General features: G+C 40.7%; 1 protein-coding gene across 1 annotated transcript in view; it reads left to right on the top strand.

Moving 5' to 3' along the window:
- Positions 1-14,713, top strand: part of TRPM3 (transient receptor potential cation channel subfamily M member 3) — a 251,974-nt gene that overhangs the window by 28,184 nt on the left and 209,077 nt on the right. The window contains exon 4 of the mRNA XM_045065092.1: positions 2,210-2,381. Within this exon, the coding sequence (XP_044921027.1) occupies positions 2,210-2,381 (172 nt within the window). The remainder of the gene's footprint in view (positions 1-2,209; positions 2,382-14,713) is intronic.

Below are 14,713 nucleotides of genomic sequence, written 5' to 3'. Positions count from 1 at the left end.
TTATTCTCAGATTGTGGTAAGTATGTCAGTTGGCCCAGAATTATTTTCACAACCTTCTTCATTTGAAAATTTCGTGTTCACTGATGGGTCTTTAACTCTGTTCCCAGGAATTAAAAAGTGTGTTCTCATGTCTCACCTAGAACAAGTGTCTGGGATTCACTATGACACACTGTTTAACCTCTAGAAAATCCACTGTCCCCTGCCTCTCAAAGAAATAATTTGGGTCCTCTCCTCCTTGGCATGGAGACTTGGGGACCCGCTCAGAAAATAGTGAAGAGTAACTAAAGCATTTTCTTTTGTCCAAAAGCACAATGCAGAGGCTCTTAAAGGATAGGAGAAAGTCCTTCTGCTAAGCCTCTTTTCTTTCAGCAAGGCATTAATATTTATTAACTTGCACTTTGCTATAGAATGAATGTTTTATAATCAAAAATGAGTAACAACAAAATGGGAATTTCAGCCACAGGCGACCCACTCTTCCAGTGATAAAGAACTTGGGATGGAGTTAGCAAACCACTGTCTCTGTATTTTGGAGGACTCTCGTGCACTCATCTAGACAAAGCAGTAATTGAATACCGCTCCATTACTGGAAAATATCCAATCCATTACTGGAAACAATAATCGGAAAGTTACGAGCTTCCTTTATCGCTGAGAGTCAACTAAAATGAGGCTATGAATTAATGTTGTATTAATGCTACATTAACAAATAAGACATACATGAAAAGGAATGAAGGCTTTACACATTTTAAATTTAGATTAGATCAACTCCCAAGCAATTCAGAAAAGAGAGGGTCCTTTTTTTTTTTTTTTTAATTTTAAACAAAAACATGCCTGTCTCAAGTTTTCATGTTCATTCATTCACTATGTATTGAGTAGATTCTGTGTGCCAGGCACATAGAAGTAAATTTTGAAATCAGAATCAAGATCTAAAAAAAAAAAAAAATGACTTTTATGAGATCTCTGCTATTAAAGACTACCCTTACTAAATCACTTTGTAATTTCTTTAGCAAACTATTCAATCTTACTACAGCTTTTCGTGAGTGAGTTATTACGTACTGAAAATGAATGAGAGCATCTCAACACCATAATGAATGTACACATCACACAAAGGCACGGAAATAAAAACCCAGTATCATGTATTTATGTTCTGTCAATTCTGATGATTCAGTATAAGGCTAACCATACCAAGCCTTGTAACAATGAGCTTGTTGAACTTTCCTTTTCATGGTCTTGAGTGGAATCTCTACCTAAATATTTTAGGAGTAGATTTCCAAAACATCATCTTGTTTCCATCCTGTCTAAGCAGTGTGGGCAGGGGAACAAGCAAAGATTTTGGAATCAGACCCAGAGGTCAGTTCTGGTTTGTGCATAAGAAACTCTTGAAAAACCCATTTTACCTCCAGTGCCATTTCTCCATCTCCGAGATAAACATGAGAGCACCCACCTTGTAGGATTGTTGCAAGGAATATAGGTAATGTCTATAAAGCAACTAGAACTGGCAACCCAAACTCACAATCGATTTTGCTTTTCTTTTGATATAAAAAACTGAAAGACTTACTCTGTTTGGGATAGTATAATTCACCACAAAATGAAAATAACACAACAACAAACAAAGACAGAGATGAATATTTTGATTCACGCTCATTTCACAAGACACGTATTTGACATTCAGTATTTCCACTTAAATAAGGTGTCTAATAAGATCAAGGTTGATTTTTCGAATTAACAGACCTTCAGATGACTGAATGAAAAAAATCTGCCTGGCCCCACTCCCAACCGAACCCTACTCCAGAACCATGATGGCTCTGCCTTGCCCATTGGAGTATGGACATCGTGGAGAAGAGAAAGACAAAACAAAACGAGTAAATGTTAAAATTACTTGTGGTTCATCAGCAAATGAAAAGATCGACCTCACAATGACACAATCCTTCACATGCCAGTTTTTGAGTATGGTGAGAGCACAAACTAGCTTCTGTATCAAACTCAGCATATAAACATGTTATTCCTTAAGTATAATCTTGCTGTGACTGGGGGACCTTTGACCATAAAACTTGCTACCCACAGTGGTGTTAGGAAGAGGATATAAACTGTTTTCACTGTACCAAAGAACTGATTTATCCTTCACTCTCTGTTTCCTCTCTGGCTGGTTCTCCTTTTCATATTTTGCTCGCTCTTTCTCTGACTGCCACCTCTTCCTTTTGAAATCCTGCAGGTTGTCCGGCCATATCAGACCATGTCCAACCCCATGAGCAAGCTCACTGTTCTCAACAGCATGCATTCCCACTTCATCCTGGCCGACAACGGGACCACTGGGAAATACGGAGCTGAGGTCAAGCTGCGGCGACAACTGGAAAAGCACATTTCTCTCCAGAAGATAAACACAAGTAAGTGGGCAGCTCTTCCCACTGCTGGGGCTCATGGAAAGCCGGTGGAAAGTAACCACAAGTGTACCATGTGGCAATATTACAAGAACTTGAGCAAGTGACAAAGAGGGACCATTATGTGTCTGCGGGGCCAGTGGTTAGAACCCGAGGAGGTTATCCGGGGGCAGAGGACTGGACGTGAAAGACAAGGGATTATGTAATTAGTGGATTAGCACTCATTTGTCATTGTCTCATCTAGGGTGTATGCATGCAGATACACTTTTCTTTCCAGACTTTTCCTACATCCTCTACACAGTACTCTAGGAGGAAAGGCACCCTAGAGAAATTGTTTCCATTTGTCTTTTTTTGTTGTTGTTGGCCAGAAATTACACATATATATGATATATATTATATTATAATATGTTATATTATAATATATAATAATATATTTATTTATAAATATATTTATATATTATTATATTATATGTGATCATAATATATATCATATATATTATATATAATATATTTTATATATTCATATATATTATATATATTTTATATATTTATATAAAATATATATAAAATATATAAATATATAAATATATATAAAATATATTATATATAAAATATATTATATATAATATATATGATATATATACATATATAGATATGTATATCTATATCCACACTATATATATCGTATTATAAATCTGCCTATGCTTAGGAATTTCAAGACAACTGGCATTCTCTAAACAAAAGTACTCTGTGTACCCATTTTCATAAACTTTGATTCTGTGTTTTAATTCTGTGTTATTTATTCATTGTCTTTAAATATATATGTTTAGATTTATGTGCATGTTTATGCACACTACATAATCCGTATCTGTGGTGGGTTTACTTAAATTACCTCTGAAGTACTCGTGCATTCTATGCTGTATTTAGTGTGCCCACAGTGAACTGTGAAAAGGTAACACTGTGAAAACAGCAGTGCTCCCCAAATCACTACGTAGCTTGTGTGTAAATGTAGCAGAGGTAGAAAAGTCATCTACCATGTCTCCTCACAATATTTTAATTTGTTTCCACAAAGCAAACGTTGAGGAGGATTCATGGCAAGCTCAGACTTTAGGGGTAATTGTTTGTCTCATCAGGGCAACTTGGACCTAATTGATCCAACTTTCAAAGCCTGCAGTTCTAAATAACAAACAATTCTCTTTGGCGGGATAAGTTTCCAGACGCTCAGTGTGCTGTGATTCAGCCTGTCTGAATGGTTGCCCCCTGGTCTTTTCTCTGTATCTGTCTGGGGGGCGGGGGGTGGTTTCCTTGCCAGAACCACGTTCCTTCCAGAACTGGAATGTTCGCCCTGTCAGATCACACCTTCTCTCTCTTACACATGTTGCCGTCCCAACACTTAGGAGCTACTCCTGTTTTGTCTTTTTCACAGGGGTGTCTAGAATAGTACCCTTTGTTCTAGGCCTGAAGTCCAGCTTGTATTAGGAAACTGTCTTCTATCCTAGAATCCCCAGCTGTCTTTGGAAAGAGAAAACAGGATTATCCTAAGCTAGATGTCTTTTGGGGGGGGGGGGGAATAGAAGAGACTAGAAAATCGATCCAGAAATTGGCAGAGATCAAGTGTAACAAAGCACTCTAACCAACGGGTAGTAGGTTTTGTAGTACTGAAGTTGAATCGTATTACAGTAGTAGATAGAAAAGGCCAATGTTATTTTATGAGTGATATCTCCTTAGATTTTGACTTCTTATACACCGTCAGGTTGAGAATGAGAACCTCAATGGGAGTGACCTGAAAGACACAGAATGGGGGCAGGACAGACAAAGAGCAAATTCTGGGTCAGATTCAGGGTTCCGATGAGGCAAAACCTGTCCAGACCAGGAAGCCTGTCATGGGGTCGGGCACCAGTGGCAGCTGGGCCGGTTAGTCAGTGGTGAGGAGGAGAACTAGGTACATGGTGGTGTAAGTTATACACCCAGCTCGGGGGTGCTGGGGGCGGGGACAAACCTGCCAAGTTCTGTCTGCCAAGCTCCGTGCCTTACAGGCTGCCCGAGGAAGGGGTGCTGTTTTCCTAACTGGTCATCTTAGAGGGAACATCTTTTTATAATTTATCTTCCTGGTGGGGGGGTGGGGGTACCTTTCTGGTAAAGCTCCCAAAGGCGTTCTCCATGTGAGTAGCCTACGGGGGGGACCTGAAGAGGCTCCCTTACAGTGACCTGGCCACAATGAGGTGCAAAGCCCAGAAACATGGTGTCAAAGAGCAGACCAAGGCGGGTCAGGACGTCAGGGATGCTGGAAGAGCCGGGACCCCCTGCACACGCCTCACACCATTCAGAGAGACCGTGGACCTTCGCTAGCTTACCAAGGCAGGTAGCAGCACATGGAAACATTGACGAGTGGGGACCCAGTCAAGGGTCTAGGGTAAAATAGGGGAGAAGCATGCACAGCTGCAGAGCTGAGGCACAAGGTCAGAGAAGCAGGCCAGAGACTCTCAAACTGCTCCAAGTCCATAAGTAGGATTAGGTCTGAAGTAAGGGGTGAGCCCCCCAAGTGGGTTAGGTGATGGGAGCTGGAATGAGGGTGGGGGCAGGGGAGCCACATGGTCATTGGATATATTGTAATTTATAAGCATAACTTTCCTCCCTGCTTTGAGATACTTACTTGAGGATTTTCAGAAACCCATAGGTTCCCATTGAATAAAAATAATTACATGGGAAGCGGAGGTTAAAGACCCCCAGAGGAGGTCTCTGGGGTCAGAGGAGGTAGAAAGGCTCAGGGTCTCAGTTTGCCCACAAACTATAGTGAGAGACACCGGGAGTTAGCTTTCACACCAGTTCTGTCCCTGAGCTGAATCTGAGAGGGTCATCACCTCGTGCCAGGTGCCTGGGGCTGTCTCTGATTTGTCACTAAATGTCCCCTGCTGAATACCCTCAGCATGTTTCTCATTCAAGTGCCTTTCCTCCTCATCACTTGGGGGTGACCTGCCTACCACAGTGGCCTTTCAACAAGTCTGTTTCTGACTTAAGTGACATAATCTTCTGAAGGATATTTTCCTTAAATATTAAGTGAGTCTTGCTCGGGAGAACTTTCAACCCTCTCTCATCTAAATGACACTCGTTGATGATAATGTGTCGCAAACACCAGTCCCTTCCATCTGTCTCGGCACCCGAGCCTCCATTATCTCTTCTCTTCCCCGCCCTCCACTCATTCCTGGTGTCAGCGGTCCCTTCTGAAGTATTGTCACCGGTTCCTGAAGGTCTTTGTTTTTAAAGGAGAACCCTTTGGTTGGACATGAGCAGTGACCTGCTTTGGAACACTTCTCCACCGGCCACTTGCTAAACTTCAAATTTCATGTGCACAGACTTTTAGGATCCAGATAGTTCTTGAACTCCCATTACAGACCGATCATGGCTGAGGTCTGGGAAAGCAGCTGTCGACAGTTCATTGAGTTTAACTGCAGAGGGGTTGAGTAATAGGTTAAATAAGGAAACAAATAAATACGTGATGTCTGGTAGTAAAAAGAACTGTTAAGAAAAAGAGAGCAGAGGAAGGTATAGGACCGGACCTGCGTGGGCGGGTTTGCACACACCCGCGCCTGTGCATTGAGAGGCTGCTGTAAGGTAGTCAGGAAGGGCCTCTGTGAGGAGGTGACATGGAAGCAGAGACCTGAATGAAGTCAGGGAGCCCACTGCGGGGAGAACATTCTGGAAGGGAGCGAAAGTAGGGACGAAAGCCCTGGGTGTTCCAGAAAGAGCAAGGCATTTGTAGAGAGCTAGGGTTTATTCTAACGGAATTGTGATCTGGCACATTCCACGATCTCCTTTCCAGTTTAGAACCTCACTCTGCTGCAGTGTGCAGAGACCAGACTGAGGTGGGAGCAAGCTGTCCAGCAGGGAGATGTTTTGGGAGGAATAATGCGGGTGGGAATGAGCGCACTTCGAAATAGAACTTTAGTAAGAGGGGAAGTAAAATGTGGTCGGATTCAAATATTGCATAGATATCTTCTTAACTGGGCTTTTTTTTTTAAATATAAAATATATATATATAATAAAATTTACCATTTGAACCATTTTTGAGTATACAGTTCAGTGACATTAAGTACATATATATTGTCGTGTGACGGTCACCACTGTCCATTCCAGAACATTTTCCTCATTCCACACTGAAATTCTATGCCCATTAACACTACCTCCCCTTTCCTCCCTCTCTTCAGCCTCTGGGAACCACTCTTCTACTTTGTATCTTTGTGAATCATTGGATCATTGGATGTATTGTAATTTATAAGCATAACTTTCCATGATCATTGGATGTATCGTATTCTATTCTAGATGCCTCATATGAATCATACATCCTAAGATATATCATGCAGGTAGAACTTGGGAGGACTTGCTAATGAATTGGGCATCCATGGTAAGGAGTAGACACACCAACACTGGTAGATTCTTAAAAAGGGGCAGGGGGAGAGCTAGGGAGAGCTCCAAACAAGTAAGCTTTTGCAGGGAAAAAAAGGCAGGGGGGCGGGGGGAATCTCTGGGGGAATCAGAACAAAGGTGATGAGATTCGGTGCACGAATAAAGAACTCGGCCTTTGGACATGGCCACCTTCTCCCTGCATCTCAGGAGGGAAGACAGAGCATATGGGCACAGACATGGGTAGGACATTTTCTGCTGGGATGATCAGGTGCTTCTCTGTAGATAGTTTCTTTATGAGTAAAAGAATACAGGAGGTCGTCAGCAAACATCAGTGTGGAAGGAAGGGAGGGAGAGAGATTAGGGAGCGCAAGGCACTACAGTTAACGTAGAGACAGGGAGAATGTCGGGACCAGGGAAATGTAGCTTTACCCCACAGCATCCTGGCCCCATCGGGTATTTTGGTTGTGAATTTTGAGAGCCAGGGATCGCTAGGGTGTGTGTTTTCTTTGCAGCCGTGTTCAGCTCAAGCAATAGAACAGACATAAAATTGGGTTAAGCACCTGCTGGGATTTTGCCTGGCAAGTAAGAGGGAGAGAGAAGCAAAGGAGTGAGGCTGTTTGACTCTGTAATCCTATATACCTATATCCCAGAAGTGTCATCTGTGTCTGTGGACGAAAGCAATGGTGTAGTTGACATTCATAAGAACATAAAGTCATTCATCTCAAAGATCAGACTGCAGTGCAGGGAAGTGAGTTGGGACTATCAAAGGGGACCCACACCTTTCATTAATATTGCCAAGCACCATATACTAAGTTTGAACTATTTAAATTTAAAAAATGGTAGATAATAAAAAATTCCTTATATTAAAATATTTTATTGCTTTTCACATATTCACATAAATTGAGGCAACTTAACACATTGCTGGGAACACAGTAGCTACTCAGGAAATATGTATTAGCTGAAAGACTACCAAGGGGCTGTTCTAGAAAGTAGCACATAAGCAGCCTCATGGGACTTTCAAACCCTAAGTATATCTTGTGTATCCATTTTTATTGTTAAAGCATTTCACATACAAAAAAGTTGGAGAAGATTATAATAACCCACCATGACTGGCACCCAACCTCCACATTTACCAGCCCATGGCCAAGCTTAGAATCTCTCTATACATACCTACCTATATCCTCCTCTGGATAATTTTGAAGGAAATCTAGACAGCATATCATTTCATCCATAAATATTCCAGTACCAAAGCATTTCTCCTAGACTCTGTTTCTGGATCTGTGAACCCTGGTTAAAGGAGTTGACATAGGAGTCAGCATATGAAAGGATTCTAGCATGTGGCTGTCCAGAAACACTGGTTCCTTCCTGCCTTCTTGGTGGTACAGTGGTCCCCCACTGCCAGGGAACCATGTCCTGTGTTGATATAGCCTGGATGACATGGGTTCCAACCTGAGACCAGACCCTCTCATTTGAAACCTGCAAGAGTCAAGAGAATTCATCACAATGTGTGTGTGTGTGTGTGTGTGTGTGTTTGTATATTTTCTCTTCTCTTCTTTTGTTTTGTTTTGATTTGTTTTGTTTTTTAACCACAAATCAGACCTGGCTCTCCTTGTTAAAGAGGAACCATGTATGTCTATAGTTAATGGAAAGATCCAAAGAGAAAAAAATGAGGGCTCAAAATTATGTTCCGGAACATATCATCAAGCCTCTGTTAACATGATTTGTTGAAGAGTAATTGATTTAAAATCTTAACCATTGCAACAATAACCAGAAAACCCTTTTTTTTCTTTTTCTATATTGTAGAAAGTGTATTCTACACTGTAGTTGTTCCTTCTGCCCGAATAAGCAGAGTGTGGTGGAGAAAATGTAACCTTTCTTTAGAGATTCAAGCCATTCAAGTGTCTTAGAGCAGTCATTGGTAACTCTCAGTTAGGGCCATTGAATACTGTACTTGGTAGCGGTGTCAGATTCCAGAATATATCTTACACTTTAAATTTTCTTCTCATAAGTTATCATTTTATTCAAAAAGGGGATTGAAGGAAGATGAGAGAAATCTAGTTATCTTTGGGCTCTATTTGATTAAAATGTTACTCTTTTGTTATTCGAATTTTGTTTTAGGATTGCCCAAATGCAAAATTTTATTCAGACTGCATATCTAATGATATTGTGAACATCCACTTAGGCTGTAGGAAATTTCATTATGAAGCTAGAAATTTCTAACTTTGTCATGTCCATGCTCTAAAGTGAAATCTATGTCAGACTAAATCCAGTCTAAGGGATTATGTGCCCGTGACAGTCATCATAGATACGCTTACTTTGTGATATTAATTAATGGGGGTGTCTGGGTGGATTTAGGTTTCCATAACCAATACTTTTGCTACTGTCGGGGTTTGCCTGAGAGAGAATTTGTTTCTCTGCATTTTCTCTGCCCCAGAGTACTGACTGACATTTACGCATAGCCTCGTCTGAGGAGGACACCAGGAGTACTTTCTCTAAGGCAGCCGCTTAAAATGGGCTTGGTATTTCTGAGTAAACAGAGTGGCAGAAACGATGGCAGAATTCATAAAGCATAATCACATTTGATATTTGAAGATATTGCTATTTAGAATTCTGTAGGAAAAATACGTTTTATTATGCAGTCCCTAAGCCAACACACCTATTTATATATGATTGTCTGCTTACTCACCCAAACTAACAAAAATAATAATAAGAAGAATGTCTTCCAACAGTACAGGACATCATCCCTAATAAATTATGCCTTGCTGTGGAAACAAATATATCCCCTTTCCGCCGAGTTATAGGCTCCATGAGCCATAGAACCTTCTAAGGCCCAAAGTGAGTCAATACTGGTAAAGTCCTATTGGTTCCAAAGGATTTTATTTTAAAAAGCTCATCTCAACATGGATGGAACTAGAGCGTATCATGCTTAGCGAAATAAGTCAAGCGGAGAAAGACAACTATCATATGATCTCCCTGATATGAGGAAGTGGTGATGCAACATGGGGGCTTAAGTGGGTAGGAGAAGAATCAATGAAACAAGATGGGATTGGGAGGGAGACAAACCATAAGTGACTCTTAATCTCACAAAACAAACTGAGGGTTGCTGGGGGGAGGGGGGTTGGGAGAAGGGGGTGGGATTATGGACATTGGGGAGGGTATGTGCTTGGGTGAGTGCTGTGAAGTGTGTAAACCTGGTGATTCACAGACCTGTACCCCTGGGGATAAAAATATATGTTTATAAAAAATAAAAAATTAAAAAAAAAAAGACATTAAAAAAAATTAAAAATTTAAAAAAAAAAAAAAGCTCATCTCTATGACACGACACACATCAATTTAAAGCAGATTGTTCTCATGAAATTTCCATAATCGGAAATAAGTAATCATGACTGCATCATTGATATCCTCCTTCCTTTACCACCATTTGGGTGATAATTCTTAAACATGGCTTACAACTAGGGTGACCCGGCCTCCCCAGGAGACATTTAAAAATATCAGGAGGCCTCCAGGTTGACACGATTTCTGGTGCTCCAGAATGGCATGAGAGAAGAGGCAGGGATGTTGATATTCTGCCTTGGGCAGAACAGTTTCATGTGAAGACCTGGGTGCCCCAAAGGCCAATCACATCCTTCAGGAAACACTACTGCAAATATGTTTCCATGAGTTTTCTTTTTGTTTGTTTGGTTGTTTTTGTTATTTTTGCTGTTTTCCAAATCTTCCCAATAGCCCACACCTGACGTGTCAAGACCACACCATGATACTCTATTCTAGTCTAAAGACACACAGACAAGGCAGCAATAGTGAGCTAGCAATGAGGTTTAAAATCTTTAACCACCGGTGAGGACAGTGGTTTCTGAATCCAACAGCATCCGCTGGATGTCCGCCCTGGCCTGCCCTTCCGATCCTAATGTCCTTGCCAATGGGAAGTTCTTCCTTCTGTCTGACTTCATGGGCCCTGAATCCCTTCTATCCAGGGTGAGGACCAAAGCCATTGTCTAAGCCCAAGCTCCGGGCATACTCGAAAACTATAAATGGACTTGAGCTGACCTTTCTGCCCTATTGGCTATTAGGAAGCTATTACTCATTTGAAGAGACACACTGACTTGCTTAACCGGCAGAACCAAGACTCTCGAAGTAGATCAGTATTTCCAGCTCAGCGGCACCCACTCTGAGTACCACGGCTTTACATTTCAGGCTCAGTGACTCCAGAAATGTGCTTCATCCCAGGAGCTCTCCTGTCAGAGTCCCTGAGATTCAGAGAAAGCCCACAGCCCACGGTTATTAGCTGGTGTGGGGGCCGACACAGAGAGGGGGCTGCTTTACCCAGAGGCTCCTGGAAAAGCCTACTCAGTAGAATGCATTGCAACGAGGAATGCATTAATAAATCAAGGCTCTAGTAGAATAAGGAGTTTTGAAATTGAAGACAAAGAGAACTCTAATTTTTAATCTATAAATTACTGAGAATCTGGGGGGAAGTAAGGGAGCAGGGCAGTAATATAAATCTCGAGGGAATGAATAAATCAATGGTATAAAACTCCATGAAGCAGAGCTTTTTAAAAATTCACATTTCATTCCTGGTATATATTTCTCACTTCTCCGGACTATAGACTCCTTATATGTATTTTTTTTATTGTTAAATTATGAAACCACATTACGCAGGAGATTTAACATAGATTGTCAAAAGAGTACTATTGACTTCCTCAATTGATTACCAACCTCTCGGACACCCAAACTAACGATGTTAGGCATAGCAAGTGCTCAATAAAGAGTCACGGTTGGGCATGAAAGAAGTTTTAGTGATTTGGTTCAGTCCTATTATTATAAGAAATGGGTAGGATATACAACTTCAAAACAATTCTAAAAATATTTTAGTAATGGCAGCATCATTGAAGTAAGCATATAGTTTTCCAGGAGGCTATTTTAAAGGATTGTAGACATTTATATATAAATAAATAGTATATCCTAAATATGATACATATTACTTATTTTATTCTTATTATGATTGTTAAGTCAGTCTAATTTCTTTGTATTTCTACCAAATACAGAGAGGTTAAGCCTGAAGTGGTAAACAATAGAACAGAGAGGGAGATGAACTTATAGCCAAGGAAAGCTGTAATGTATGAGTGACGTAAAAGGTTGTTTTTGTTTTTGTTTTTTTTTTTGAGAGTTTTCCATTTTGGAGTAGGTTAGCTATCCATCCATACAGTAAGAGGTTAGAGTTGGTAGACCATTGGGTCCCTTGCCCACAGCTGGCATTGCAAACCTAGCGTGACTTTTCCCACCGAGCCTTGATTCAGCTCATAACCATTTTGCATTCATTAAGACACGGGTTCTGCTGCTGTAACAAAGACTCAAAACACTGGATGCCTAAAAGAGACGGGATTTTTTCCCTTATTTTCATGTGATTCTGAACAGGAGTCCAGATTTAATGTAGTGGCCTCATGGAGTTGAGAACTCAGATTCCTTTTCTTTTCCTCTCCAGTCTGTCTTCATGGTCCATGGGAGCTCTCCATATCTTCTACTTTCAAGCCAGAAAGAGTCAGGAAAAAGGAGCAAGGGGACATCACACCCTTTCCCCTTTAAAGTCACCATGAGGAAGTCATACAAACCATTTTGGCTTCCATCCCGCATGGCACTGTTTGGTCCCACATTCACACCTAGCTAAAAGGAGGTGTGAAAATGTAGTCTTTATCCTAGTCAAATACATCTCAAGCTAAAATCCCATCACTTTGAAGGAAGGGAAAAATAGATACTGAGGTAGAGCCAGTAGTTTTTGCCATCTCTTTTCAGATTGTTGTTAAGGAATGGCTGGAGTTGTCACATAAGATAAACGTTATCTGCCACTCACAGAGGAGATATGCCTGTTACGGTTCCAATATGTTCACTGGGGAGCCTTGTCCATAAACAGTTCCTGTGGCGCAGGCTTCCTACCCCGCTCTTTCTCTCTCTACCTGTGAGTCTCTCCGTGATTGGTAATTGCAGAGTCTTGCCCTGGATCTGGAAATTGCAATTTCTGCTTGCAGCTGGATGGAGACAAGATTGTCTACAATTAAATAGCTTATCTTGGACCATTCTGGTTTCATTAACATCTTAAGTTAAGTATCTCAGGTAGAGCTCCTACACCTCAGAGTAACTGCAGACACTGTGCTATACATAACGCACGTATAACTTGTAATGGGTCCTTAATGGAAGCACAAATTTTGTTACACATCATTTAGTAACATTTTAAATCCCAAAGTATTAAAAATAAATCAGAAGATTCCATGTTTCCATGACGCTGTACTCTTGATACAAACGTTTCAAAGATAAATCCCGGAAAGTAATTCTCATGTGACTGACACTTGGCTGTCACCTTGGTGGTAGGGAAGAGAGTGGAGATTGGTCGGCCCCTCAAAGCCATAGGTTCCACTAGGACTTCAGCCCTGTTGAGAGAAAAGGACAAAGGGGCTGTCTTAGGGAATAAGAATACCCCCTCTGCACCGTCCAATTTGTTGCAGAAACATTTGAGGAGACCTGATGAGCAGATGGGTTTCTCAGGGACTGAAAACCTTCTTATGCCAATTATCCTATATGATCTTCCTACATTTTAATAACCCCTAAGTGATAACTAATAATATGGCAAGATACATCTAAAGGGCCCTTAAAATGTTTTGAAATTCAGTAAATACAGAATTGAGACTCTTTGGGACACTGACAGTTACAACAAGATTAATTCATGAAGCTTCTTTTTTTTTTTTTTTTTAAAGATTTTATTTATTTATTTGACAGACAGAGATCACAAGTAGGCAGAGAGGCGGGCAGAGAGAGAGAGGAGGAAGCAGGCTCTCTGCTCAGCAGAGAGCCCGATGCGGGACTCGATCCCAGGACCCTGAGATCATGACCTGAGCCGAAGGCAGCGGCCCAACCCACTGAGCCACCCAGGCGCCCAATTCATGAAGCTTCTTATAATAAATAGTAAATTGGGTCACCTTGTTTTAGAGACCAAGATATGCATATTCCTTGTTCATCCAACCATAGTTTTTATTTTGAGTTTAGCTTGTGTTATTCAATAAAACTCTAGAGGTAGAGCTGCAGACAGTTGGAATTACCTTCTAGCTTCCTAACTGAATGGAGGTAGGAGGATCTAATGCCTTACAGATTGGATGAAACCGCAGGCAGGTGCTTTGAAAACAAACCTCACCTTTCCTCTTCAGATACTCCATATGTGGAACTGTTACTTCCTTGGTTTCTGCCTACCCTGGTATCTTCTCACTTCTTCTTTTAGTACTACCAAACTCAGAGCTGTCGTGACTCATCCATTCACACGAGCCAAGCTGCTGTAGAAAACAAATTCAGTGCTTAGAAGGGCTGTTAGAAAATACTAGTTCAAAAAAAAAAATGGCGAAGGAAAGCAAATAGTTGTAACCATGACAGAGAGCTAATTTCCATAATACACAAAGGACACCCACAAATCCAAAAGAAAAATTCTATAAAAATGGGCAAAATATATCAACAGGAGGATCACAGGGAAGAACGTACAGATTTCCTCGCTCGAAATTAAAGAAATGAGAATTAAGACAGTGAAATGTATTCAGCCTATTCACTGGCAAAAAACAGAGTTTACGATTATCTACTGTCAAGAAGTGTATATAGAAATAGGCATTATTTGTGTGTGCCAATGTGGGGAATCTCATTTGGCTACCTCTATTAAATGTTAAATGTGCATACCCCTTAGCCATATATTTTTACTTCTACAAATTTATTCTATTCATATTTCTTATAGTATTTTTGACCCAAAGATTCATGAGTAAGTGACTAATTAAATTTTATGTAAACATATAGCGAAATACTTTGAAGTTATGAATAATGCACTAACTCTCTTTGGGTTCGTATGGAAAGATATCCAAGGGTATTTTTTCCCTAAGTTTAAAAAAAAAAAAAAACTGTTGTGAAACAGT

Source organism: Mustela putorius, unplaced genomic scaffold (assembly GCF_011764305.1).
Source record: "Mustela putorius furo isolate JIRA1106 unplaced genomic scaffold, ASM1176430v1.1 tig00003854_pilon_pilon_pilon, whole genome shotgun sequence".
Classification (NCBI taxonomy): domain Eukaryota; kingdom Metazoa; phylum Chordata; class Mammalia; order Carnivora; family Mustelidae; genus Mustela; species Mustela putorius.
The sequence above is the reverse complement of the archived record's forward strand: the minus strand, read 5'-3'. Positions and strand labels throughout refer to the sequence as shown.